The sequence below is a fragment of the Dryobates pubescens genome, chromosome 20, assembly GCF_014839835.1.
Source record: "Dryobates pubescens isolate bDryPub1 chromosome 20, bDryPub1.pri, whole genome shotgun sequence".
Lineage (NCBI taxonomy): Eukaryota > Metazoa > Chordata > Aves > Piciformes > Picidae > Dryobates > Dryobates pubescens.
Window position 1 is genome coordinate 10,975,862 of NC_071631.1, and position 25,943 is coordinate 11,001,804.

The following is a 25,943-nucleotide window of genomic DNA, read 5'->3' on the forward strand; positions in this document are numbered from 1 at the left end:
GGTTCTGCAGCACTCTGATCATCTTTGTGGCCCTCCTCTGGACCTGCTCCAGCAGTTCCATGTCCCTCTTATGCCAAGGGCACCAGAACTGGATGCAGTACTCCAGATGGGGTCTCACGAGAGCAGAGTAGAGGACCAGAATCACCTTCCTCGTCCTGCTGGTCACACTTCTGATGCAGCCCAGCTACCTTTTGGGATAGCAGTGGCCATTGCTGACTAATGGTGAGGTTTTCATCAACCGACACCCCCAAGTCCTTTTCTTTGAGACTGTTCTTGAGCCACTCCTAACCCAACCTATATTTGTGGTTGGGATTGCCCTGACCCAGGTCTGGGATTTTCCACTTGGCTGTGTTGAACTTCATGACGTTGGCTTGGTCCCACCTCTTAAGTCCCTCTGGATGGCATTTGTTCCCTCCAGCGTGTCAGTGGACCACACAGGTTGATGTCATCTACAAACTCGCTGAAGGTGCATTCAATGCCACTGTCCATGTCACTGACAAAGATGTTAAACAGCACTGGTACTACAACAGACAAGATTTTGAGAAAGCCTGGGTGTAATTCACATTCACATAATCTAGTCTCAGTTGCTAATTTAGGTACAGCTCCAGGGACCAAAACTAGGAGCATAGGCTTTTTTAAGAGTCAGCAGGAAGAGCCACATGCCTCTGAGGAACAGTTTCGAGCACTTGGAGTCTGAAGTAGATGGTACAAATACCTAGTAAATGTGTGTGTTTGTCTGTAAGTGTGTATATAAATGGAACTGAAATGAAATTGGAGAGCCTGTCTGTATCATTTTCCATATGTTGTCCACATACTGGGGGTTTTTGGGGTTTCTTTTTTTTTTTTTTTGGTTACAATTAGATTTTTTTTTTTTCTTAAACAAACTACACCACAGCAGCTCCTCATCTATCACAGTGTTATCCCTGCACTGTGACTAGAGTGGCTTTTTTTTAATTACCCTCTGAAACACTGATGATATGACTCAGTTTAGCCAGTCAGCCAAACAGCTTGATCCTGACTCCTCTTGGCTCCACTTAACTTAATCCACAGGTTTTTGCTTGGGGTCAGTCATGTCTCCTGAAGTGCTCTCTAAATCTTCAAGTTGACTAAAGGAATTGTGCTGCCATTGCAGTGCAGTAGGCTGCTGGTGGGCATGTAAAATCCAGTTTCCTAATTCAATATTTATCGAAACAGCCAATATAATACAGTAAGTAACACATTACTTTCTTTTACATGGTGCCACGTTGGAGAAGAAGGGCTGGATAACAACTTTCAAATGCCTGTCAGTACTGCTGGCTGGGTCATTTAGGATGAGATCTGTGTGTCATCAGTTCTTTGGGGATGAACACACAGGAGCTCTGCTCAGACTTTTGGTCAAAGGAATTTTGGTTATATGTCGGCCAGGAAATGAGGAAATCAAAAGTACAGCAGTGTTCATGAAATCCTCTCTCTTCCCCTCCACGCCCCCCCAGCTTTCCTTTTCTTTTTTTTTCCCAGTCCCTTAAGAGAAAAACAGATTGTACATGAGAAAAACATCAATTAACTGGTGTAGTACTATTGAAGCACAGCCTAGATTTGGAAAATTCACAGTGGCCCAAAATGTAGGCCACAGCCACTCACTCACTTTTCCCTCTCCCAGCAAAAAATCACTGTAATTTTTAGTTGTAGCTGGAAAGGATCCCTGTATAAACAGCTTAAGAATACCTAACATTTATATAATTGAAAATATGTGCCTAAGTGATCCAGCTGAGTGTCTTTGATGTTAATAGAATTAATCCATGAATGGATTTACATATATGTATGGAAATGCAAAACGTTCTGGCCTGTTTCTATTCTGATTAAAAATGGGGACTCATTTATAGCAGAAAAGGAAATACCTGGATGATTGAAGTAATATTTTGTAAGGTCACTATTAAGAAAGAGGCATAGAGCAGAGATCTTGATCAGGATAACTACAGAATGTTAATCACAGAAGCACAGAATGTTAGAGTTTGAAAGGGACCTTGAAAGATCATTGAGTCCAACTCTTCATCCAGAGCAGCATCACATAGAGTTGGGTCACACAGGAATGCATCCAGGCAGGTTTTGAATATCACTAGAGAAGGACACTACAAACTCTTTGGGGGGCCTGCTCCAGGGCTCTGTCACCCTCACAGTAAAAAAGTTTTTCCTTCTGTTTCTGTGGCACCTTCTCTGCTCCAGCTTGCCCCTTGCCCTATCACTGGACATCACTGAGCAGAGCCTGGTTCTGTCCTCCCTTCACATCTTTATAAACATGAATTAGGTCACCCCTCAGTCTCTTCTCCAAGCTAAAGCACCTCAGCTCCTTCAGCTTTTCCTCAGTGGGGAGATGTTTCACTCCCTTCAGCATCTTCATGGCTCTGTGATGGACTCTTTCAGGCAGTTCCTTGCCCTTGAACTGAGGAGCCCAGAAGTGGACACAGTATTCCAGATGAGGTCTCACCAGGGTATAGTGTAGGAGGAGGAGTACTTGTGTGCCTTCATTTTTGGGAAGATACATTGTTGTACAAGACATTTTTGTATAAATGTTGTAAAAGGGAAGGAGGTTTAAGTCAAAATTTTCTGGAGAAGTCAACATCCCTTAAAGTTTCTATAGGGATACTGAAAATGAGATTTCAGGAATTGAAGGGAACACATAGAACACTAGTATAATATAGGAGAAATTTTTTTACCTTTCTACCACGTATTGGCTTGGGCAGGTGTTAATGAGAAAAATGGGATAAGGAATAATTTTTCAAGGAAGGAAAATGCATTTATTTCACCTTCACATTAACTTCTTGAAGTTACTTTACCTTAGTTTGATTGAAAAACCTAAAAATACCAAGTATAAAGGAAGATTTTTGCAGTGAAATTGGTCTAAAGTTGTTTGAGACAATCAAAATAGTTGATTTAGAATCACAAATATTGATAGTATGCTGCTTGCTAAAGGTGAAAAAGAGAGCTCTTGCATTTTTCTCCTCTCTTCTGTTATCAGAACATATTTTTGTGAAGTCACTTTTAAAGCACAGCATCTCTAGGGATGTGGATCACATTTAAATATGTCAGTGAAGTGAGAGAATCTAGACAGAATATGGATGTGCTTTGCTTTTCTACTGGTGGTTCAGGTTGTGCATAACCATTTGTCTCAGCTGATTGGCAGATAATGCCTGTCTGATATGCAGATTTTTATCACAACTGTTTCAATTTTTTTTTCCACATAAAAATATTTACTTAAAAATTATTTAAGCAGTCCTGCATAAAGGTGTTGGTGTGGCCAGGAGTATCTTGGCTTTCTTGGATATGAATGGGAATAAGCCATGAGAAGGAAGAGATGAATGGTTTTCTGTTGACCTCTGGTCCTTTCTCATTCATCCTTGTCCATCCACATTGTGCTTCATCCAGGCAGAGGTAGAAACTCCTTCCCTTGATCATAGGTGAGAAGTGCTTTGAAGGGCACGGTGTGGTGGAGCAAATGGCTGCAGGCTCAGAGAAGGAGCAGTTGGTGGATGAAATGGGTTTCTTCCATGAGATGTATTTCTTCCAAAACAATGATCGTGTTGCCAGGGAAGACCCCAATGCCTCTCTGTAACAAAGTGCTTAAATCCATGCTGACTTTAAAATTGGAAATCACTGCATACATTCTTAAAAGCAGTCACAGGCATGAGTATCTTCTTGAGGTAGAATCTAAATCGAGAGTTGGGAGCAATGGAGAGAAGACTGGGAAGAGGTTAGTTAGGAAGTTTGGGATAGGAAGTGCAAATGGCATAAAGTGAAGGGATGTGATATGACACCTTGAGATGGGAATGGACGTTGGTTGGCAAGTTGTCACTGCCATTATGCAGCTAACCAACATTTTATCATCCCCTCTGCCCCCACTCTAGGATTTCTGTCCCTGAGTCATGGCAGACAGAAGACCAGAGAAGTCATGTGAACAAGCATGTGAATCTCTTAAGCAGCAGGATTATGAAGTGGCAGTGAAGCATTGCACAGAGGCTCTCCTTTCCCTCAGCCAGTACCCCCCAGCTCACCTCCCGGAGGCATGCCAGGCAGAAATCGACCGCATCAAAATCGAGACTCTTCTGTATAGAATTGCTTCCTTTTTACAACTTGTGAGTGTGACTCTTTAATAGTATTTAGTGAACTGGAAAGAACAATCAATTATCTTGTACCATCAAGATTTAAATAAAATTCAGAGTTTTCCTTTGATTGGCATGTGGTTTGCCACAGAATCCTTCTTGATAAGAATATACGAGGCTTCTGTCTTCTAGTTTTCCCTGATCTATTTATTTTTTGGGATTGGGAACTCCCAAGTACTTTGGGTCTGAATCACTATTCTCTGAAAAAAAAAGAGCAAAAATACATACTGTAAAAAATCATATACATGTATTTAAATATATATTCCAGGAAGGCAAAATACCTGGTTTCAGAGTAGTATGTTTGTGCAGTTATGCTGAATTGCACACCAAATTACCTTATCTTTAAAGGGCATGATATTAAGGTTGCAAATCTAAACACTTTTAAAAAACAGAGTTAAAAAGTGTCAGGATTTAGATGACTGATTCTTATATAATTTATCTCCATTTGCACAGACCTAATGTTAGTCTTGTAATACTTGATCATATCCTAGTTTTCCATTGCTAGGCTAGAGCATATCTGGTGAAAGATGTTAACTTTTAGGCTCTGGCAGATTTTTATATGAACATCTATGGTCTTTGTAAAGGTTTGTAAATGCAGGGCAAGAGGCATACGCCTGAATGATAGTTGATGCCGTCTCCAAATTTGTGTCCTTCCTTTAAAACATCAGAGACCTACAGTTTCTTAAAGGAAAGGACATTACTGTGCTCAGGAATAAACCCACAACTTGCTTAATGAACTTACATTTTTCCTTACCTTTCTGAATCTTCAAGTATTGGATATGAGCAATTTCATCTCAAGTAGAAAAAGCTTGGCCAAGTTGTAAGACCTTGCTGGGCGGCTTTAAGGCAGTCTTTAAACAGCTGGATTGAACTCTTCAGTGTGCAAAACAGGAACTGGGAAACTTCTTAATTTAAGATGTGACCTATCTTAGGGCTCCTCAGGGGAGGAGATTCAGAAATAACTAAGGCTGTTTTTTAATGAAAATTGTGTTACTACAGACTTGGCTTCTCAGAGTTATTTCTATATACAGGTAGGTGCTTAGCAGCATTTAATCCATTTCTGACCCTGATGCCTCTGAAAATCCTGAGAGGCAGTATCAGGATGTTCATCATAGTGAAATTATTGCAGTAGGTCTTCAGGGCCTTTGGAAACATAGTTGTGATCAAACCCTTCCTAGTAAAGATACGAATTATATAAGATACTTGAAGGCTTACAATTAAAAAAAAAAAAAAAACACAAAAAGAAAAATAATCTGAATTTTCCTTCTTGTTTTACTAAGCCAAGTAATTTTTTTAATCACCACTGGCAGGACAGAGTAAAGTAAAATACACATCTGACAAATTTCAACAGCAGCATATTAGTGCAAGTTAAAAAACAATAAAAATTCAAGTGGCTGGGAAAGGAAGTTGGGTTTGTATTATATCCTAGGTGTTGTGAGCCACTTACAGAGTCACATAAAACCTATTCCTTTGCCCATTCGTGTTCCTCTTTTAACATGACAGTTTGCTGAAAATTTGAGGAAAAAGTGTGCTAAGAATGTATCATATTTGACATGTGACTGATGTTCTTTACACATTCCACCCAGGAAAAGACGAGGTAATGGAGTCTAAAAAGTTTAAAGAGACGTGTAATTCAAGCATGTAGTTGTTTGTGCTGACTGGAATAATGCTATTTTTAAACTTTTCATGTTTTACCTTTCAGAAAAAATATGGGCAAGCAGATGAAGACTGTAGGCATGGTATGCTTATTCTTTTTTTTTTTTTTTTTTTCCCCCTCCCCCATTATAGTGTTATAAATTGCAGTCAGTTTTCTGGATTTTTAAAAACCTGTGCCCAGATCTATTCGTTTACTAACACTGTGTTTTTTTAGCTAGTTAAAATGATGTGTCTGCTTTACACAACTTTTTCTACTTTTTTCTGTCCTTCCCTCCCCCCCCCCCCCCCTCCAAAAAAAAAAAAAAAGAAAAAGAAAAGAGAGAGCTATCTCACTATTTTGTAACTAATTTTCAAGTACCAGAACTCAAATGCATGTCTTTGGCACAGTGGTGCTATTTCATATAACAGATATAACAGCTAATTTGATAATTTGTTTGATAACAGCTATAATATAATTTGATATAACAGATACTTTAGTATACAAGTGTAGGATGAACTGGTAACATTAGGATTCTTGGGAAGACAAAGGCATCTGCTTGTTCTTGACTCTCTTCCTAGGGACACAGTGGATATTTTGGTTTGTGTTTGGGATTTGATTCAGAGGAAATCCAGATCATGTGCTTGCATTTATTCCTGTTTGCTATAGCTTCTAAATGTACATATATTACTTTGAAGTTGAGCCTTTCCTGTTTCACTGCCTTCTTCAGTCGGGGTGGTTTTAAAGGAATTAACCAGCCTGCCTAATGTTCTGTTATTCATATGTAATGCAAGTGATTAAAAACCCACTGAGAACTCTTAGCTGAGTTTAGGAAGCATTGGAGCAGAGTTTATCGGGTAGATTTGGAAATAAAAGGTGGGTAGATTCCACCTTTCAGTTTTTAGTTCCTTAATTCCTCTTGTATTTAAAAGGAAATTTCCTCAAACCACAGTTTTGCTAAGCTGCTCTGACATTCCATCATTGTGCTAGGAATGATAAACTTTCAGTCCTTCCTTTCTGGTTTTATGGGGAGTTTTAGTAGTTTTATGTAACTTGTTTGTTTTAAATGCATTTGCCTTCACTCAAGTCATAGTCTGGAGAAACTGTGGGGCTCTGCAGCCTGCTTGTGAAAGTCTGCAAAACAAAACTGAGAAAAGTAAACTTGATTTCTGTGGGTGTAGGATTAAAGTTGAACTTAATCAGTATGACTCTTAAAATAGTCTGGGTATTTTTTTTTAAAGCTTCTTCTTTTAACTGGTGATACATGCCAAGGGTGTAATATTCTGACTAACCTCACAGTTGTCTTTCATGATGGCAAATAAAAGTGAGAGGGAGACATATGGAAAGATGAATGATGGCTAAAGGGGGTAGGAGGGAGAATGCTGGTTAATGAATAATATTCTCATTGATGAGACCTGATGGCTTTGTCTTGGGGTAGATGGGTGACATGTGTGAAACTTTTCTTGGCATATGTGTCAGTTATCAGTATTTCAAAGGAACTGTCAGCCTAACTTTTTCTTCTCTCACTGGATGGGCTTTAGAAGTGGGTGGAATAGGAGCACTGATCTCTAGTTTTATTTATTTTTTATTAAATAGGGAAGACAGCTTTCAAATGTATATTAGTAACAAAGAAGTAACATCCAGTTTAATGTTAATTTCCTTAATTTGTGCTAGCATGTTATGAAAATATTTTTTCCATATTTAAAAGGACATTTTGGAGCTTATTAATGCCATATTTATGTATGTATATAAAAGTAGTGTATGTGTATGTTTGTATACACCCTCCATATTTTTACGAATATATGAGTTGTTTGGTTGTGGTTCCCTATGATGTGCTGTCATCAGTAGCCTAGCATCAGACAATTTAGAGTATCTGGTTTTATGATCTTGAAAGTCCTCAGCTTTATGTTTGAAATATCCTTAGGAAGAAGAAACCTTAGTATGGGATATCTGATACTCAACCCTTCTTTGATACAAGTTTTTTTTTTCCACAGACAAAGTTTTATTCAAGCGGTTCTTCTGTCTTTTTACAAGACTTGACACGTTGCATACCTATGAGAGTGTTTTATTTTAAACTGAATGATCAGTACCTTTAGGAAGAGCTAGAGAAGTGCACGTTCTTTATAGCATACTGGCAACACTGTTACAAGAAACTTGCAATCCATTCTAATATTTCCCCCAGTCTTTACAAGAAAATACCGGTTCCTGTGTTGGAACTTCTCTGCAACTGTATGTTTTAGTTTGGTGATATCACATTTAGTGATATGAAATATCATAATTGGATGTGGAATCGTTGAGGCTAAAATAGCAAACTGTCAGACATGGTACAGCTATTTCTGGCGCTGCTGCTTCTGTTTTGGGAAGTAAGCTCTATTTTTGGACATGTGGTCAGTATCGTTAGAGGGGTGAATTCAGACTAGTCTTTGAGGCACTTTATAAACAGGCTTTAGTTACCATTTCATTTTGAAGAGATGTCGAGTTCATTTTACGTAAATGCTTTGTGGGACTATTTTTTTTCCTTTAGTCTTTCATGCAATTTCTGTTAACGATGTGAATGTCTGTTGAGTGAAGAGTTTGGATTTATGACTCCCGAAGTTGTGGTGGATGTAAAATTCCTGTTAGCACTAACAGGAGCTGTTTGCATCTGCATGAGTAGCAGTATAAACACAGATGTTTGTGTTGCCTGCAATAACAGTAATATATATTAAAATTCCTTCACTTTAAACAACTGTCCAGCCTTCTTTTTGACTCCCGAACTTAGCTTACTAGCTTTTTAGTCACTCTGGCATTTCATTTTCTGGACAGGTAATATATATGATTAAGTGTTACTCCTGCTTGTCTGAAGCACGTCTATATGGTGAAATAAATCCTTTCACTGTTGGAAGTGTCAATGGAAGTGTCTGTTTGGCTGGCTATCTGATCCAGTGCTAGAAGGCATTAGGAAAGTTTTCTGTTACATGGAGCCTGTAAATTTCTCGACTCAAACAATCGTTCCTATATCCTGCACTTTATCCAGTGTAAGTGAATAAAAGCCCTTTTAAAGTAGCAGGAATTGACCACAAGGAGGTTGGCTATATTTGGAAACGACAGGGCATGCTTTTTGTGAGCATGAATGGATCTTCCTGAGCATGTTTGTGTTACTGAGAGGTTGTTGGTTGCTATTTTTTCCCCCCCTTTCTGTGAAGAGGAGGTCCTTTGTGTCTGTCAGATATTTCAATTTACCCTTCCCATATTTAAGTTTTGTCTATTTTAGCATGTAAAAATTGCAACCTTTTTTGAGCTGGTGTGCAGCATGTCTTAGATAGTGAGAGATGGGTTTCAAGTTAATATTAGACAAGAGCAAGTAATACTTTACATCCAAGACTTGTCTTTTCCAGAAGGCATGGATCCACCCCAAGTTTCAGACTTTATTTTCGTGTTAAAGGTGAAGGAAAACTGTGTATACTGTATTTAAATCTATACTGTGGTGAAGCTAATAGTTGCTGATTTGTGTTGCAGTGCTGGGAGAGGGGCTGGCCAAGGGAGATGGATCTTTCCGTGCAGTGCTCTGCTGCATGCATCTTAAAGGGAAGCTGCAAATTGTGTCTAATGTTCTTTCCAAATCACTGATGGGTGAATCACTGGTAAGTGGGTTTGCTGCAATCTCCACAACTGAAAAAAACAGTTTTGTGTTTCCTTTTTGTTTAATAACAAACCTCTGAACATATGTTTCACTGGCAGGTTGCAAGAAAAATTATTTGTATGACAAGAACAGAGATAAGTGTATGGACATACGTGTCTCATCAGGATACCTAGGCTGTTGCATTACCAGGGTTTCAGAGTTGCTACAATTTGGGAAAGCTTTTTATTTGTTGGCTCTGAATCCTCAGAGAATGCAAAATAATTCCAATATTTATGGGATTGACGAAAACAACATAAGCCTCAAACTTTTTTGCTTACTTTTAAAAGTTGTGCCTGATGCCATTTTGTATGTACTTCAGGAAGTTTAGCCATTAAAGCAGAAAAAATATTGACAGGAGTTCTAAATAACTGGCCCATGACAAATTTTAAGATGGCATGAAGAGCTTTTCAGGAAGAAAACAAAAGCTTTGCATTTCCAAAGATAAAGGTTAGAGTTCAAAGCTTCTATTTTACCCTTGACCTGTCAAAACTTGTATAGATGCTTTTAACTCCATACATGTAAGTTGTTCTGACTCTTATGTGACTCCTTATCTGGGGAAAATAAGGAACATACATAATTCTCCAAAGGATACCGTTTTTTTTATTTCTGTAATCATGCAGTTCATCACCATGAAATGCTGGTGATGATAAATCCAGAAGTATGGTTATTGCACAGGCAAGAACAGCTCAGGTTAGACCATGAGGAAAATATAAGTGACATCAGAAAGTGTTGTAGGAGAGTCTGTTACCTTGAAATTGGATCATGTCTTCTATATCTTGGTGCTTAACTTAATCAGTAGGTTGGTTTTGAGAGGGAGTTTTGTTTGTCTGTCTGGTATATATCCTGAATTCCCTTCCCCCCTGCCACTGGCTATTTTTACTTAAAGAAAAGGGTTTTTTCTTTGTTTAGCTGGTGTTTTCTAATGAAGAAAAAAAAAAAAAAAGTTTCATTGAAAAATTCCTGGTGAGGTAGAAAGGAAACTGGCCTTCAGGAAAAACCACTTAAATAATCAAAAGCTCCTTATTGCAGGAAATATACAGTGCCCTTGTTTTGAGCTGCTGTTCTGCACATAAAGGTAGCTTCAGATATAATTCCAAAGTGTTGTCCCAAAGCAGAATTTGAGAGGTTTTAGCAAGCTTTGGGTTGCTAGAGACAGTTGTTTTCATTGGCAGTATTAAAATCAGCAACTGATTTACTGACTTGTGCCACTGTCTGAGAGAAGAAATGAAACAAAGTTCTGAAATGCATTTATCGAAGAGTTGGAATCTGTCCAGTTTCCTCCCCAGTGACTTAAGAGAATGTTTCTTGGTAACATTTTGATCCTGTAATATATTTAAACTCAACAGGTTCAATGTGCAACCTTCTGCTGAAGAAGTGAAAAACCTTGGGTTTTTTCCCCCCCAAAAACCTTAAGTGTGAGAATTGTGAGTGTGTAAGTTTTCAACAGAGAGAGCAATTTCTGCTGCTTAGTAGCATAGTCAAAATGTGGAGAGGGCTAACAAATGTAGTTGCACTTAAATCAAATTTCTCTGAGAGAGGATTGAAATAAAACCCACAGATGCGTGGTCCTTTAATTGAAGTTTTGAATTACCTTAGTGTGAAATTGTTACCCTTAGCTACATACTTTGGATAAGTTCAGTTTTGTAAGTTTTTAACTTCAGATGTATTGAATGTGCAGATATTTTCAGTTACATGGCTAATCTTTGCTTTTGAGTGAAAACTCCAAAAATTATGTGGTCTACATCAGCACATAAAGGTGTAGGAAACTGCAGAAGTTAGTAATCTGTAAAGCAGATTCTTAAGAAGAAATTAATCCGTCACTGGCACGGAGTGAAAGTTTATGATGTGAATTCCTTTACAGCCACAGTGTTTCAGTAACCATAGCATATGGCTCATACATAGTGATTTTCATTAGCAGCTTCCAAAGTGCACCATGAAGATGGTCACTATCACTGTCCCCATTTTGCAGATAGGAAACTGAGGCATGGAGAAGTGAAGGGAATTGCCTGAGGTTACCCATCAGGCCAGTAGCCAAGCTGATACTAGAGCACAGACCTCCTGAGTCCTTATCGATTGGGCTATTCTGCATCCATGGCTACTGTGCATGTTCATCGATTTATAGAATAGTTTAGGTTGGAAGGGACCTTAAAGATCATCTGTTTCCAACCCCCTTGTCATGGGTAGGGACATCTCCCACTAGTCCAGGTTGCTCAAGGCCTCATCCAACCTGACCTTGAACGCCTCTAGGGAGGGAGCATCCACAACTTCTGTGGGCAACCTGTTCTAGTGTCTCACCACCCCCACTGTAAAGAGTTTCTTCCTAATCTCCAGTCTAAATCTGCTCTTCTCAAGCTTAAAGCCATTGTCCCTTGTCCTGTCACTACAAGCCCTTGTAAAAAGTCCCTTCCTGGCTTTCCTGTAGACCCCCTTCAGGTACTGGAAGGCTGTTTATGAGGCCTCCTTTAGGAAGGAGCCTTCTTTTCTCCAGGCTGAACAGCCTGTCCCCATAGGGGAGGTTCTCCAGTTCTCTGATCATCTTCATGGCCCTCCTCTGGACCTACTCCAGCTGTTCCATGCCCCTCTTATGTTGTGGGCCCCAGAATTGGATGCAGTACTCCAGGTAGGGTCTTGTGAGAGGAGAGTAGAGGGGCGGAATCACCTCCCTCATCCTGCTGGTCACACAGCTTTTGATACAGGTAGGTATTGTAGATATTAATACTGGCTTTGAGTGGGAGCTAAACTTCATGAGAGATTTTTCTTCTTAATGTGTTCTGCATGCTCTCCTACCTGGTTCTATATCCATACTTGCTTTCTAAGTCCAGCGTTGGTTTTGGCCAGTATAGAATTCCTTTTTTCACCACAATGTTTGCTCATCATTGTGTAATATGACATTAAAATTGTGCATTGTAAGTTAAACTCATTTTCCCTTCTTGCCCTTCTCCTTGGTGGTGTTGTGGGGAGGAAATGAACTCATTTGCTGTGGGGTAATGCATGTGAAGTTTGATGTGTTTGACATATTCATATTCTTTCTCCCCCCAGAACGGGATGGTAACTAAAGATCTGACACGACTGAAAACACTTCTTGCTGAAACAGAGGTAATAATGAGCATGTTATTGGGAAAATAATGAGCAGTACCTGGAGCAGCTGAAAGGCTTGTTTGGCGTGTCCCGGGAGATCCAGTTCATTGTTAACATACTGGTTCAAACATTATTGTTTCCATTGGTCTGTTGGTCTTTATCACCTCCCTGTTCAGGAGCCTTTCATCACAATCTTCTATGACATGAGAAAGTAGAGATAGATAGAACTAGGTTAATGACTCTGGAAGTAGCAAGGAAAAGGAATTAAAAGTGTTCAGATCTGTATTATTTATTGATTGTATTTTTCTCTATTGGGAATGATTCTGGAGTAAGAAGCATTACTTAAGAAGTTGATTAACAAATATAAATGCCCACTTTTTATGTCACTTTTTTTTTCAAATTAGTTCTCATATCTATGGATTAAATTGCCACTTCTTGTTTTGTGTGTGTTTGTTTGGGGATTATGGTTTTTTTGGTTTGGTTTTATTTTTTTTTAGTCCATTGTCATTGATTTGGGATTTATTTTAAATGCCATTTCAAAACTGAAATGCATCCTAATACAGTTGAAACTTTTGCCTTTTTTAAAACTTCATTGCAATCCACATTAGAACAAGGTGGAATCTGGTCTGGTTAAAAACCCCTAAAATTTTCTTCTGTCATTGAGTGGACTCACTGTTCTTGTCAGAATTCCTTTTATCATCAGCTGCAAGCCAGTTGTTAGCTTAATGGGAAATTCATGTTTGAGTGGAAGTGATTTCAGACTTCTGATTAACATTTCTGTATTGGTCTAAACCACGTTTTGACAGTGAAGAAGCCAAAGCAGTTCTTGTTGATGAAAATGTTTTGTACTCCTTTCTAACTATGTTTTCTGAAATGTAATTGTAGGCAGCTGGCAAAGTACCATCAGGATATCATGTAGAAGATTTAGAAGAAGGTATGCAACTCTGTTCTAAAGCTACTTCATTTTGCAGTGAAAAGACTTAGATTCTACTGAATGTTCAGCACTGCATGGTAGTCAGAAAGCAAAAAAAAAAAAAAGGGCTTGACTGTTGTGATGGGCTCTGGGTATTGAGGTAAAATTACCTCATCATTGATTAAATTTAGAGGCAGAAGCTTTTCTTTATTGGTCAAAGTGCTGTATCAGAGCTTGCTCCATTCAGCAATTGATTGAAACTTGCCTTTTTAACCTTTAGGTCTTTGTTGTAAATGAATAAGCAATTGAAAATTATTTTTTTGTGGATAATTCTTCTTGTGTACAAATACATTTTGGGTTAATGTTTAGAGATATGGTTCCCTGGACAATTACTGACTCAGACAAACTTGGCGATTAGAAACATAACTGAGGTTTTGACTGCTCTGCAGGGTCCCGGGATGGCTGGCAGTTCCGCCCTCCACCTAGGGGAGTCACAAGCAGTGAGGAATATACACTATGTAAAAGGTAAAATGATTGCTTTATATCAACATTCTCCAAGGGATCATAACATTTCCTCCTTTATTTAGCTGCTGACAGAATGGTTAGGAGGTCAGGAAAACTAAGATACTTGTTAGAACAGGTGTGGGTTTGTTCACAGGTTTTTGGAAGGGTCATTTTATCCAGAAGCACTTCCGTTGAGATCCATTTTCATAAGAGTGGTTTGAGGACTGCTTTTCTAGTGACGAGGCAGCATTTGTCTTTTTCTCCTACCTTTCCTAATTTGTGTAAGTTCAGATATGTGAAAAGTTCTCACAGACTGTTAGCAAACTGAAGCACAGTGAGGTGTGCAGATCTCATTATTTCCACTTTGTGTAAGCTCAACTACACAGAGATGAATTGCCTTGCTGAAGATCCAATGGCTTGTACTGAAATTTCTCCGCCTTGTATTTTTCACTTCTCCAGTCAAAGTTGCCTGCAGTTTGTGGTGTTAATCGTTGCTGTTTACACAAAACTAAATTAATATATTTGGAGAGGAAGCATCATTCTGCACTGGATTCAGTAACTGATGCAAATGTATTCTTTTAAAAACATGAGCAGGAATCTGACCTGCTTTTAAACTGACATGATTGGCTTGCTTAATTTGGGCCACTGATTTTCGGTAACATCTATAGCACGTTCCTAATCATTGCTCCGAAATACTTTTCCACTAGAGCTGTAATTAGCTTTATGCACATTATTAACCCACACAGTGAGAAGGATGTGCATCACTCAGCAAACCCATATGAACAGCAGTATTCTGACCATGGACTAAAGATTTTAGTTAGTTTTGAGGAGGCAGTTACAGGTACTGAATATGAATTTTTGTGGCTGAGGTTTGTTTTTCCCCTGTGTACTGTAAAGCAGAAGGAGTACAGCATATTTATTCTAGATAATGAAGCTATGGAATTGCAGGAGGTATTAAGAAACTGAAAATGGGGGGGGGGGGGGAATCTGTTATGAAAATATGAAGAATGAGAACTTGGAAAACTGGCATAATGATGACAAATTTTAAAGTAATATGTTTGCCTATTAAATAATGAAAAGGCAAACCACTTAATTTGAAATCTGCTATCTAGCTAATAAGAACAAGTCAACAATTTTTTATGCTTGCGCTCCATTTACTCTGGGCCATGAAAACTGTAATTGTACTTTAGCCTTCCAATGCAATGGTGAATTGGAAAACTGACAAGAGAAGTATTGATATTGACTGCCAAGACAAATATTTTAATTCAAAATGTATTAGGGAACATAGCTTGAGAAATTCTTTAGTAACATCCTGACATTTATCATGGTAGTTTTATTTACAGTTAGGGCATAAAAACCTTTAAATAATTAAACTTTTATTAAAGGAAAAGTTGATGCTAAATCAAATGATAACCACTGATAAAAGTATGGCCTAGATATATAGGTACTTTTGCTGCAAGGTTTTCATGTCATAGGTGTTTTGTTTTGTCAAAGTTCACAGTTCTAGTTCCTGTTACATCATGTAATACATTTATCATGTAAAGTTTATTCACTCCCTGAGCCTCTCCTTCTGCCTTCATCAGTGATGTGGGTTCCTGATTTGTATTAATTTAGTCTTGGTGCATCCTGTCTTTTTTACAGTAATTCAGCACTGTTTGAATTGATTCTTAATATAAGTATATACATAGATATCCACATGACATTCAAATATAGTTATGTTTAGAGAGTTTCTGTAAACTCAATATCCTGACAGAGATCAGCCTGCTTGACTTCATTTATAATAAATGTGATGCTTACATTAACTCTTTATAATCTCCTTATGCAAACCAACCAAACCAACCAGCCTCATGGCCTGGTGTTTGTGTATTCAGTACTTGCTTAGTACCTTCAGACCTCACCCTCCACATTTTATTCCTCATTTTGTCATCTGTTTTTCAAGTCTTTCAGTTCTGAAGAATGATGAAGGTGCAGCTACTGCCTTGTGTTTTATAATTTTAATACAAATTTAATTATGAAAATAGCTCCCACGTTACACAGGCATTTGTCCAGACTTGAAATAAAATGTGAGAACTAAAATCATATAGAGGCCTGTGGAATATCAGCACATGCCATTGAATGAGAAATGTAGTTTGGTAACAACTCCTTAACTTCTGCAAACCCAGAGGCTTTCACAAAGGAGGTGATTAAACCTTCCCCTTGAGTGACAATTTCTGTGTAGGTGTATTTCGCAGAAAGAGCCATGTGATGTCACTGTTGCTTCAGGAGAAACTCTGAATGAGTATTTATCAGCTAATAATGTAACTGCTGGAGGAAGTTGTGCTATATTTTCCCTTGGCTCCTGATTGACAGTGTTTTATTCATATTAATACAGGGCCCAGTCATTTCAGGGATTGTCCATGATCTCATTGTGTTAATTGCTGTACAAGCACTTGATTCTTTTTTCTTTGAAGCTGGAAATTTCTTAAGATGACCTCTGTCCCCCTCTATTTCCAAGAAATTCAATATAATTTCTGGATTTTGCAGTAAGAGAGGCTGCTGCTTCTCTTACTTAATGCTGTGTACATTTCTATATCTCCGAATCGCTTCCTGTGGACTAAACTGCCTTCTCAGCCTAGAGAGGATCAGTATGGAGAACACAAGACTCCAGGCGCACCTTAGAGCTCTCTTCCAATACCTGAAGGAAGGCTGGAGAGAGACTTTTCATAAGGGCGTCTAGCAATAGGACAAGGAGGATTGGTTTGAAGCTGAGGAAAAGTAAGTTTAGGAAGAAGTTCTTCAGTATGAGAGTGGTGAAACACTGGAATAGGAGTCCCTCTGCCCAGGGAGGTTGTGGATGCCCCCTCCCCGGGGGGTGTTCAAGGTCAGGTTGGAGGAGTTCTTGAGCAGCCAGGTCTAGTTGAGAGATGTCCCTGCCCATGGTGGGGAGGTGGCAGTAGATCTCTTAAGGTCCATTCCAGCCTAAGCCATTCTAGGATTCTCTGATGATTCAGTTAGTTTTGTGAGAGAGACTTAAAGAATGCCCTTCTGACTTTACATTTTGATACATTTCATTTTTATAATCAGAGATAGAAAAGTTCAAGGCGTAATCAGTTTTCCTATTTTCTGCAGATTTCTAGAGCAAGGGATCTGCAGGTACGGTGCACAGTGTACTTCAGCACATTCCCAGGAAGAGCTAACAGAGTGGCAGAAACGATACGCGTCCCGCCTGATCAGATTAAAACAGCAGAAGGAAAACAAGCAATGTTCAGGCAGTTACATGGAAACCTTGATTGAGAAATGGATGAATTCATTATCTCCTGAGAAAGTGGTAAGGAAAATACACATCTTCCCTGTCTGCTCATATTCAAAGCTAACAGGCAAGCCTGCTTTTGGCCCTTACTATCAGAGCTGAGTTTGTAGACTTTCTGCCAAGCGCATTAATGAGAAGAAAGCCTGATTCTAGTTTCCTGGTGTCTCTTGTAGTCTCATTGAGATGTCACTGAGGTCTTGTTTTTTTTGCAGTAGCGTTCTTTGGGCCTCATTGTATCAGATCCTTCTTTCCAAATTAAATCATATTCTACTGTAAACATTTACAATTAATCTGGATTTTGCAAATCAACTCCTGCAGTTAATTGTCCTTAAATGGCTCTATTCTTCCCTTGCACAGTATGATCTGGTAGATTTGGCTTGCTTGTCTCTCTCAATTAGTGCATATTTTTATTAATTCCTATGCAGGACTTGCATCAATCCTGCACAGCCAAGGAAACCATTCTTTCCACTTCCTGTTAAAAAAATGCTACGTTTTCCTGAGTGTTTTCACTTTGATGCTGCCTGTAGAAGTTTAATGTTCTCTTCTTTTTCTTTTAATCTAGCTTAGCGAATGTGTAGAAGGAGTGAGAGTAGAACATAACCCTGAGCTGTCGGTAACTGTCACCACCAAAAAATCTCATCAGACATGGACATTTGCTCTCACCTGTAAGGTAGGACTACTTACCTTTTGAAAGTCAGTCAATAATAACAGGAAGGTGGGCCATAACCTTTTGTGATTAAGGTTTCAATGGCATAATTCCGCTTAAAATAGAAACACTTCCTAGCACCACCCCTTCTCTCTTTCTCTTTTCCTGGCAGCTCTGGTGATTTTGTATCAACTGCCCAGATTTCTGGAAAGCAGGCAGGACTTGTGCCTGCTCTGAGAAGCTGAGAGTTGTTAGAAGCTCTCATTAGCTGATTGCAAATAAAGATAATCCTGAAGTATTTTCAGTCTTCCAACAGTCATTTCAACCTTTGTATTTTTTTCCTAGCCTGCAAGAATGCTGTATCGAGTGGCATTGCTTTATGATGCCCATCGTCCACATTTTAGTATCGTTGCAATATCTGCTGGAGACAGCACTACCCAGGTATCACAAGAAGTTCCAGAAAACTGTCAGGAATGGATAGGAGGCAAAATGGTCCAGAATGGAATAGATCATTATATTTACAAAGTCAGCATAGCCTTCAACACAGAAATCTTTGGAACTTTTCGCCAAACTGTTGTGTTTGACTTTGGATTGGAACCAGTCCTCATGAAACGAGTCATGATTGATGCTGCTTCAACTGAAGGTAATGTATTAGCATTTTTTTGTGGAATACTGGAAATCTTTCATGCCATCTCTTTCCTTTTCACATTTCTGGGCAGAACAACGTCTGTTTTAACAGCTAGTGAATGTCTTTTACTGTATTTTACGTTCATCCTATATGTAAGTAAAAGCCTCAGAGAGTCCGAATACTGCAGATAACTGGAGTATGACTCTGTTTTGGGATGTGGCTTCTAAATCTTGTCAGAATGCTGGAGATTTCTAATTTAGTGTGTGTTCGAAGACAGCACTGGCAGTTAAATATGGTTTATAATGATATTGATGAAAACAAGAGGACCCAGTCTCAAGCTGTGCAGGGGAAGTTTAGGCTGGAGGTGAGGAGAAAGTTCTTCCCAGAAAGAGGAATTGGCCGCTGGGATGTGCTGCCCAGGGAGGTGGTGGAGTCCCCATCCCTGGAGATGTTCAAGCAAGGCTTGGATGTGGCCCTTGGAGCCATGGTTTAGCTGTCAGGAGGTGTTAGGTTGGACTTGATGATCTCTGAGGTCTTATCCAACCTGAGTGATTCTATGATTAAGTGTGTAGAAAACAGTCAGTAGAGAGATGAGGTATTTCTGTATAACAATGTACTGGGAATGTATTAATTAAAGTGGACTGAGAAGCTGTTTCGGTTTGGTTTGGTTTTGTTTTGTGTTGGTTTTGGCATTTTGGGGATCTTTTTTTGGTCTTTTTTTTAACTCCCCTTGCAATTTCTGACTAGGGTTGTTAGGCAAGAGGCAAAGTTTAGGCTTGTAACTAAATAAATTGCTGTTGATACAAGTTTGGAAAACTTACAATAAATGTAACTATTTCTGTGTATGTTCAAGTTAAAAAAACCAAACCAATAATTGCAAGTTAGAAGGGTTGTAATCTGTTTGTGAAACTGATCTATGCCTCCCAGTTCAAACCTGAAATCACCTCATTATCAGAAAGATGTCAACAAATTGAAAAATATTCAAGGAGGGGCAAAAAAAGAAGGAAGCCTTTTGATTTATGGTTGAAAGAGAGCTAAATATAGGTCAGTGTGTCACTTGGCAGCAAGCAAGGGGGTGGGACAGACTATGGTAATTTTTGATGAAAACTTGAGAGATACAAACACCAAAGGAACAATTGTAACACTGGAATGTAAACAGGAAGAAGAAAAAGGAAAAACAAGGAAAAAAGCTGAAACTATGAGGCATTTTTCTACTCCTGGCCTTTATTGTCATTTAATGGGTTAACATTTATAATATTAACAAAAGGAAACCATATATAGCAAATGCCAAAGATCATGAACTGATCTTTCCAGATGACCCAAGTGCTTGTAGCCAAGAGCAGGAAGACTGGACAAGTTGTGTAACGTCTCTTAAAGCAGTGACTTGCGTTGACAATTAGAAACTATGCTTACAAGCAAGGCTGTGGTCTTTTCAGGAGCTATTATGTGATCTCTGTGTAACACTGTGAGTAATCATAGCTGGCAGGCTTCTAAGACATTCAGTTTGTGGAGAACAGGGATCCTTTTATTATAACCTGTTTTAAGATCAAGAGAACCAAGCGATAACTTACCTGCAAAGCCAGAGGCACTGTCAAACCCATCTATGGTCTGCGTCCTTGTTGGCTTAAACTAGCTCCAAAATGAGACAAGGGATAGTCAATTCAAGTCCACGTGGAAGTGATGAAGCTGAGAGAGCTTTCTCTAGCATTAGTTACTGAAATTTCCTTTTTACATGCTGTTGTCCATGTGCAGAGGGATATTGAAGTCTTCAGGCAGGTTGTAACTAATAGTTAGTTCAAATATAAAGAGTGGTTGGTGCTTTACAGGTAAATTTAAGTACAAGATTCTAGGCTTTTTGCTCAGGTAATCTAAGAAGTGTGTAAACAGGCAAGTGAAATGGATTGCTGTATTATTTGCGTGTTCAATTCCATGTTTCTTTTTGGTTGATGTGAATTGGGATTTCAGGGAAGTACTTTTCAGACAGAAGGATGCCCAAGGCCTCTGCATTTGCCTGTAATTCAGGGCCTTGTCTAGATATCTAGGCAAGAAAGGAAGGTCAACATTAAAATATGATAATGGAGGAGAGTCAGTTCTGCATTTTGAAATTTTTATTTCCTATGAAAAAAGAATTAAGAGAAGTTTTCCGTGCACTGAGAATGCTTTTAAAGAAGGGGTCACTATGCACAATCTATGCCAGGAGCTGTTTATGTTGGGCTTCCAGTGGAAGCTTTTCTGGTATGGGGAATTAAATGTCTCTCTTTCTGGCAGACAAGGCCTCAGTCCCACTATGATTACTGAGCTTTTGTGATCTGAGGTATGCTTAGTACCGAAGAAAGCTTCATTTATGGTGAGATGATTCAACGACAAAACCCACACAGATATGGACTTTTATTTTTTGCTATACAACTTTAGCTACTAATATGGTTCAGGCTTGAGGTGGATATTTAAATGAGAACACATGAAATTAACAACCAAGATAAGCTACATTCCTGTAGTCCTAGTCAAGATGAACTGAAATTCCTTGTGCTGAAAAGCTGTTCCCTTTTTATTTAGAATAGAGACAGGCAGAATGATGTTAGGTATTCCATTTGAATTGGAAAACTGTGCCTTTTTTGCACAGTTCTCAGCGTTGGTGTGATATCCTGGATACCTGTCTTAAACCTTACTCAGAGAAGCTAGGAGATCTTAATGTATTACTTCTATAAATGCCAAATATTTTCAGCTCTGCAATTTACCTGCAGTTGTGTTAACTGATGCACTGTTGTCAAAATGGTTTTGTGGTCTTAATGGATATATTTTGGGTGGCAGTAGGCTGTGCTTGAATCTTCTATTTCTCATTTAAGCTGTATGGTCTCCAAAATTAGGTTACACTGAGAAATTAATTTCCTTCTAATTTTCTAACTTTATGTCATGTTAGGATCCATTTCCCAGGTTTTAGCTAGGAAACTAACTTTAGCTATATAATGTAGCTGTCTGAAGAACACTCGTTATGGTTCTGTAGAGTTTTTAAAAAGGATTTCACAGTGTGGCAAATGGAATGATTTCTTACCAGCTAGTTTATCAACTTGGTTTTATTACCTTCTAAATTTTCTGGTAAATATTGGAAGGTTCTTCACTGCTATGTGTCTTTGAGATCAGGTAATGTTGCAGCTAGGCTTTGAAAGCAGATTGCAATGCCAAGTCCTTCAGAAGTGACTTGTGATTGTCGAAGTGCTTTGTCTGTATTCATTCTATTTGCTATCTAGAGAGTATTTTACTTTTTGGTATTGTGAGCCTGCATGCTGTCTGTGTCCACCTGAAAAGTAGGGATGGTAAGTACTGACAATGGACTTACTAAAGCTCGTGTAAGCAGAGAAAATTCTTACCTATGTTTAGTTCATTATCTCTAATGAGATTATTTTTAGCAGTGGTTTGGTTTGGCTTTCTTTTGTTTTTAGTACAAACCAAGCACATACAGAATTTGAACTTATTTCCTTTCCTTATTATGTATTTACCTGCAGATCTTGAATACCTGATGCATGCACGGCAACAGCTACTAACCACAGCTAAGCGTTGGGATTCTACTTCTAAGACTATTGTAGAATTTGAGCCTAATGAAACTACTGAATTGGAGAAGAGCCTTCTTACCAGATACCAAATCCCTCTGTCTGCTGACCAGCTATTTACACAATCTGTCCTGGACAAATCATTGACCAAGACCAACTATCAGTCACGGCTACATGACCTCCTTTATATTGAGGAAATAGCACAGTATAAGGAAGTTAGCAAGTAAGTGATACCTTTATAAAAATAGTTCTTAGCTATTTCTTGTTGTCCTGTCAAAATGAGGATGGCAACTCTTCATGAAACCTACCTACTTGTTGAAGATACTAAGTCTTCCTGTTTCTTGGAAATGAGTTTGAATGAGAGTCTGGCTATGGTAACTTGATAAATCTCGGAAGCTCTTAACAAGAGTAATTTACTGAAAACTCAAAACAAATGGGATGTATCAGGCTGTGCTTACAGATAGAGACACTCAGTAGCTATTGTCCAATGTTTTGTTCATATCTGGATAATAGTTATTTTTGTTTATATTTATTTTTTGGCTCTCTACACAAAAATACATTAATGTTCCTTGGTGAAATATTTGAAATATATATTTGATGCATGAAATCTTTGTAGAAAATGTTGAATCGTGGGTGGTTCAAACTCCAATCTTATGATGTGGCAGCTGACTTTATATTTATTCTCTAAATAGGCTGAAACCCAGCTTCTGAATAAAAGTTCATAATAAAAGGCATATTGTACACATTGTTTGGTTTATTCTATCTTTAGGTATTATGTACTTACTATCCCAGTGGATTAGCTGCATGAACAAATACAGGCTTAGGAAAGAGATGAGAGTCTATACATGGGAAGCTCACAACAGGGGGCCTTTTTTTTTTTTTGTAGTTTGATATTGGAGTCTAAAAATGTTGCTTGCACTTGTGTGGTGTAAAAGAGTTGTGAGGTGTTGCACTACTGAGAATGGAAAATCAAAAAGGTGTAACTTGCCTTTAACCTGATTTGGTACCACATTTAGTTCTATCAGTTACTTAAGGTTCAAATCAGAAATGTCTTTTAAAGACAGATCACTCCTGGAACTACAGAAATTCAGCTGAATGGCCTCTCTAGACTTTAGAAAGAAAATGCTATTGAGTAGTTGTATTTCTAATGCTTTTAAAGTGGAAAACAGGGTTCCATTTCCTTTTTTGTATCTTGGATGAAGGGCAGTGTATTTGAACTATTTTTGTTCATATCTTTCATTACTGCTGTGCTCTGCTCTGGGGCTGAAATCTAATGTGGAGGAATCATGCTTGAACACTGTCCTCAGTATACAGGAACATTCTCCATCGGACATATTGGCCATCAGGTTGACTTCTCTAAGGCTTTTTAAACCAAAAGTGGGTTTAAAGTAAACATGAGATACGATATGAAATTAAGCAATATTTTTACTGAGTGAATTTTCACATTGAGAATGACACTGTCACATCTCGGAGGAAACCAAAGAGCAGCATCCATGTAGAGAAGAAAGAATATCCTGTGTGCAATGCTTCCCCTTTGGAGTGTTTGGTGCAGTAATAAGTTACTGCTCTTTGTTATCTATCTAGCAGGTTAAAAATGAGTTTTAATAACGTTCTCAAAATCTTCTGTTTTGATAGTGTCGATGACAGAATTATTCTTTTGATCTTGTAGCTGACCCACTTTATTGCAGCGAGGCTCAAACTAGCACAGTTTCCTGGTCCTCTGTGGCTAAGATCACACACTTGGTACTCTCCAGTGAAGTGTCAGGGTTGCAAGCCTAGAATTGGGCCCAGAAATACAACTGCAAGTGGGTCGTAATACCTCTGAAGTGGTGCCTTGAGTGAAAACATTGATGAGCTGCTGCTCTCTAATGGGTTTGTGTGTGTATGGTTTAAGTAGTAGGGTTGTCAACATGGTCTCTTCTGACAAGGCTGGAAAAACAGGACTGTCTGCTTTAGAACAAAGTTTGCTGTACACCAACCATCTGTTGGTGGTTTTAAAACTTTTCCTTTTTTTCTTGAACCTTCAAAAGAAAACTGGCATGTAACTGTTAGAGTGGCTAGCACTTACTGCATGTTTTCTTCCATGGGAGGTGACATAAAGCCCTTCCATGCAGTACACTGTCTGCTGCCACAACTGCAGAGCAGATTTATCCTCAGGGCTACAAAGGCTTAAAATACTGGCTTTGATGGAAGATGACTTAGCTTTTGTCATTCCTGTGTTTTACATTGATCAGTCCATATGTCAGTGTCACACCTCACATCCTGAGCACTGCACCCACACGTGTGAGGTGGAAGATGCTGAATGTGTTCTGTGGGGCTTTGTTCAGAATGGGCTTATTTCCCTTTTGAAAACTTGCTGTTTGCATTTGTCCTGGATGGATTAATGATTTATGAAGTCTTTCTTTAATTTCTGTGGTTTAAAGTATGAACAACAGGCATGTTTTTAGCTGGGTTCATGAACAGTGCAGTTAGGCTGGGATTTTGTTTGCTTAGCAGGAAACATATGTTTTGGGTTTTCAATGTTAATAAGCCTGGCTGAAAACCTGTATTTTGTATAAACCTGCAGAGCAAGGGTGAAGAATGGATGAAAGAAGCAATTTTGGATTTCTTAAAATGTTAATCCTTAGAGGATTCTGTAGTTTAACAGTTTGCCAGAAGGTGTCAGCTTACTCAATGGAAATTGCTTGGTACAAACTTCAGCTTTCCTTCAGCACAGCAGATTTAATTCAGTCATCTATGGAGATGTGAACTTGTGCCTTGGCTCAGAATGGCAGTAATGCTCTTTCCTAAATTTGCAGATCCAAGTTTGAGAAGGAGCTGGTACATATTCAGCACCATAAAGTTTAAACTTTAGGAAAAGTTTCCACAGACTCACAGAATGTTAAGGGTTGGAAGGGACCTTGAAAGATCATCTAGTCCAATCCCCCTGCCAGAGCAGGATCACCTAGAGCAGGTCACACAGGAATGCATCCAGGTGGGTTTTGAATTTCTCCAGAGGGAGAATCCCCTGGGCAACCTGTTCCAGTGTGCTATGACCCTTACAGTGAAAAAACTTTTCCTCATGTTTCCATGGAACTTCTTATGCCTCAGCTTCCACCTCTTGCCCCTTGTCCTGTCACTGGGCATCACCAAGAAGATTTTAACAAAATAAATTCATAATGTTGTGCTCTTGGTTGCTCTGTTCAGTGGTTTATGTCTTTTTTTAACAACCATCTGCATGAGATATGAGCCGATTGAAATGTTGCTAACTTGCTGGTAGCTCCTTTGGATAGTGCAGCACTTGTGTAGAGGAAATCTTGGGGGTTGTTTTGGCTTGGCACAGAGCCACAAAGATGTTGAAAGGAGTGGAACATCTTGCTTCCAAGGAAAGGCTGAGGGAGCTGGGCCTCTTTAGCTTGGAGCAGAGGAGCCTGAGGGGTGACTTCATTCATGTTTATAAAGATACGAAGGGCAGCGTCAGGAGGATGGAGCCAGGCTCTGCTCAGTGACGTCCAATGACAGGACAAGGGGCAACAGGGGCAAGCTGGAGCAGAGAAGGTTCCATGTGATGGTTGGGAAAAACTTTTTTCTGTGAGCCCTGGAACAGGCTGCCCAGAGAGATTGTGGAGTCTCCTCTCCTTCTCTGGAGACATTCCTCTCTCTGACCTGGATGCATTCCTGTGTCCTACTGCAAATGATCCTGCTCTGGCAGGGGCGTTGGACTGGATGATCTTTTGAGGCCTCTTCCAACCTCTAACATTCTGTGATGCTGTGATTGCACTTAATTTTGGCATGTTCCCTGAAGTACATGCTTGTGAGTGATTGCTTGAACTGTGGCGTGTGCAGTAACATTTGTGCTTGCTGCTAAACCAAACAAGTCCATGTTCACTAAGAAGACATCTCCTGCTTTCTGGGAGTGGAGGAGTGTGAA

At 39.0% G+C, this 25,943-nt stretch overlaps 1 protein-coding gene across 4 annotated transcripts in view; it reads left to right on the forward strand.

Moving 5' to 3' along the window:
* HELZ (helicase with zinc finger) overlaps positions 1-25,943 on the forward strand; it is an 86,237-nt gene that overhangs the window by 13,991 nt on the left and 46,303 nt on the right. For 2 of the 4 annotated variants that reach the window (XM_054170470.1, XM_009902672.2), the window contains exons 2-11: positions 3,882-4,109; positions 5,839-5,875; positions 9,268-9,392; positions 12,470-12,526; positions 13,394-13,442; positions 13,871-13,946; positions 17,034-17,232; positions 17,777-17,884; positions 18,206-18,503; positions 21,989-22,256. In XM_054170470.1, coding sequence (XP_054026445.1) covers positions 3,900-4,109; positions 5,839-5,875; positions 9,268-9,392; positions 12,470-12,526; positions 13,394-13,442; positions 13,871-13,946; positions 17,034-17,232; positions 17,777-17,884; positions 18,206-18,503; positions 21,989-22,256 — 1,427 coding nt within the window. In that variant the 5' untranslated portion in view covers positions 3,882-3,899. The remainder of the gene's footprint in view (positions 1-3,881; positions 4,110-5,838; positions 5,876-9,267; positions 9,393-12,469; positions 12,527-13,393; positions 13,443-13,870; positions 13,947-17,033; positions 17,233-17,776; positions 17,885-18,205; positions 18,504-21,988; positions 22,257-25,943) is intronic. The other 2 variants (XM_054170473.1, XM_054170471.1) reach the window with 2 other exon arrangements.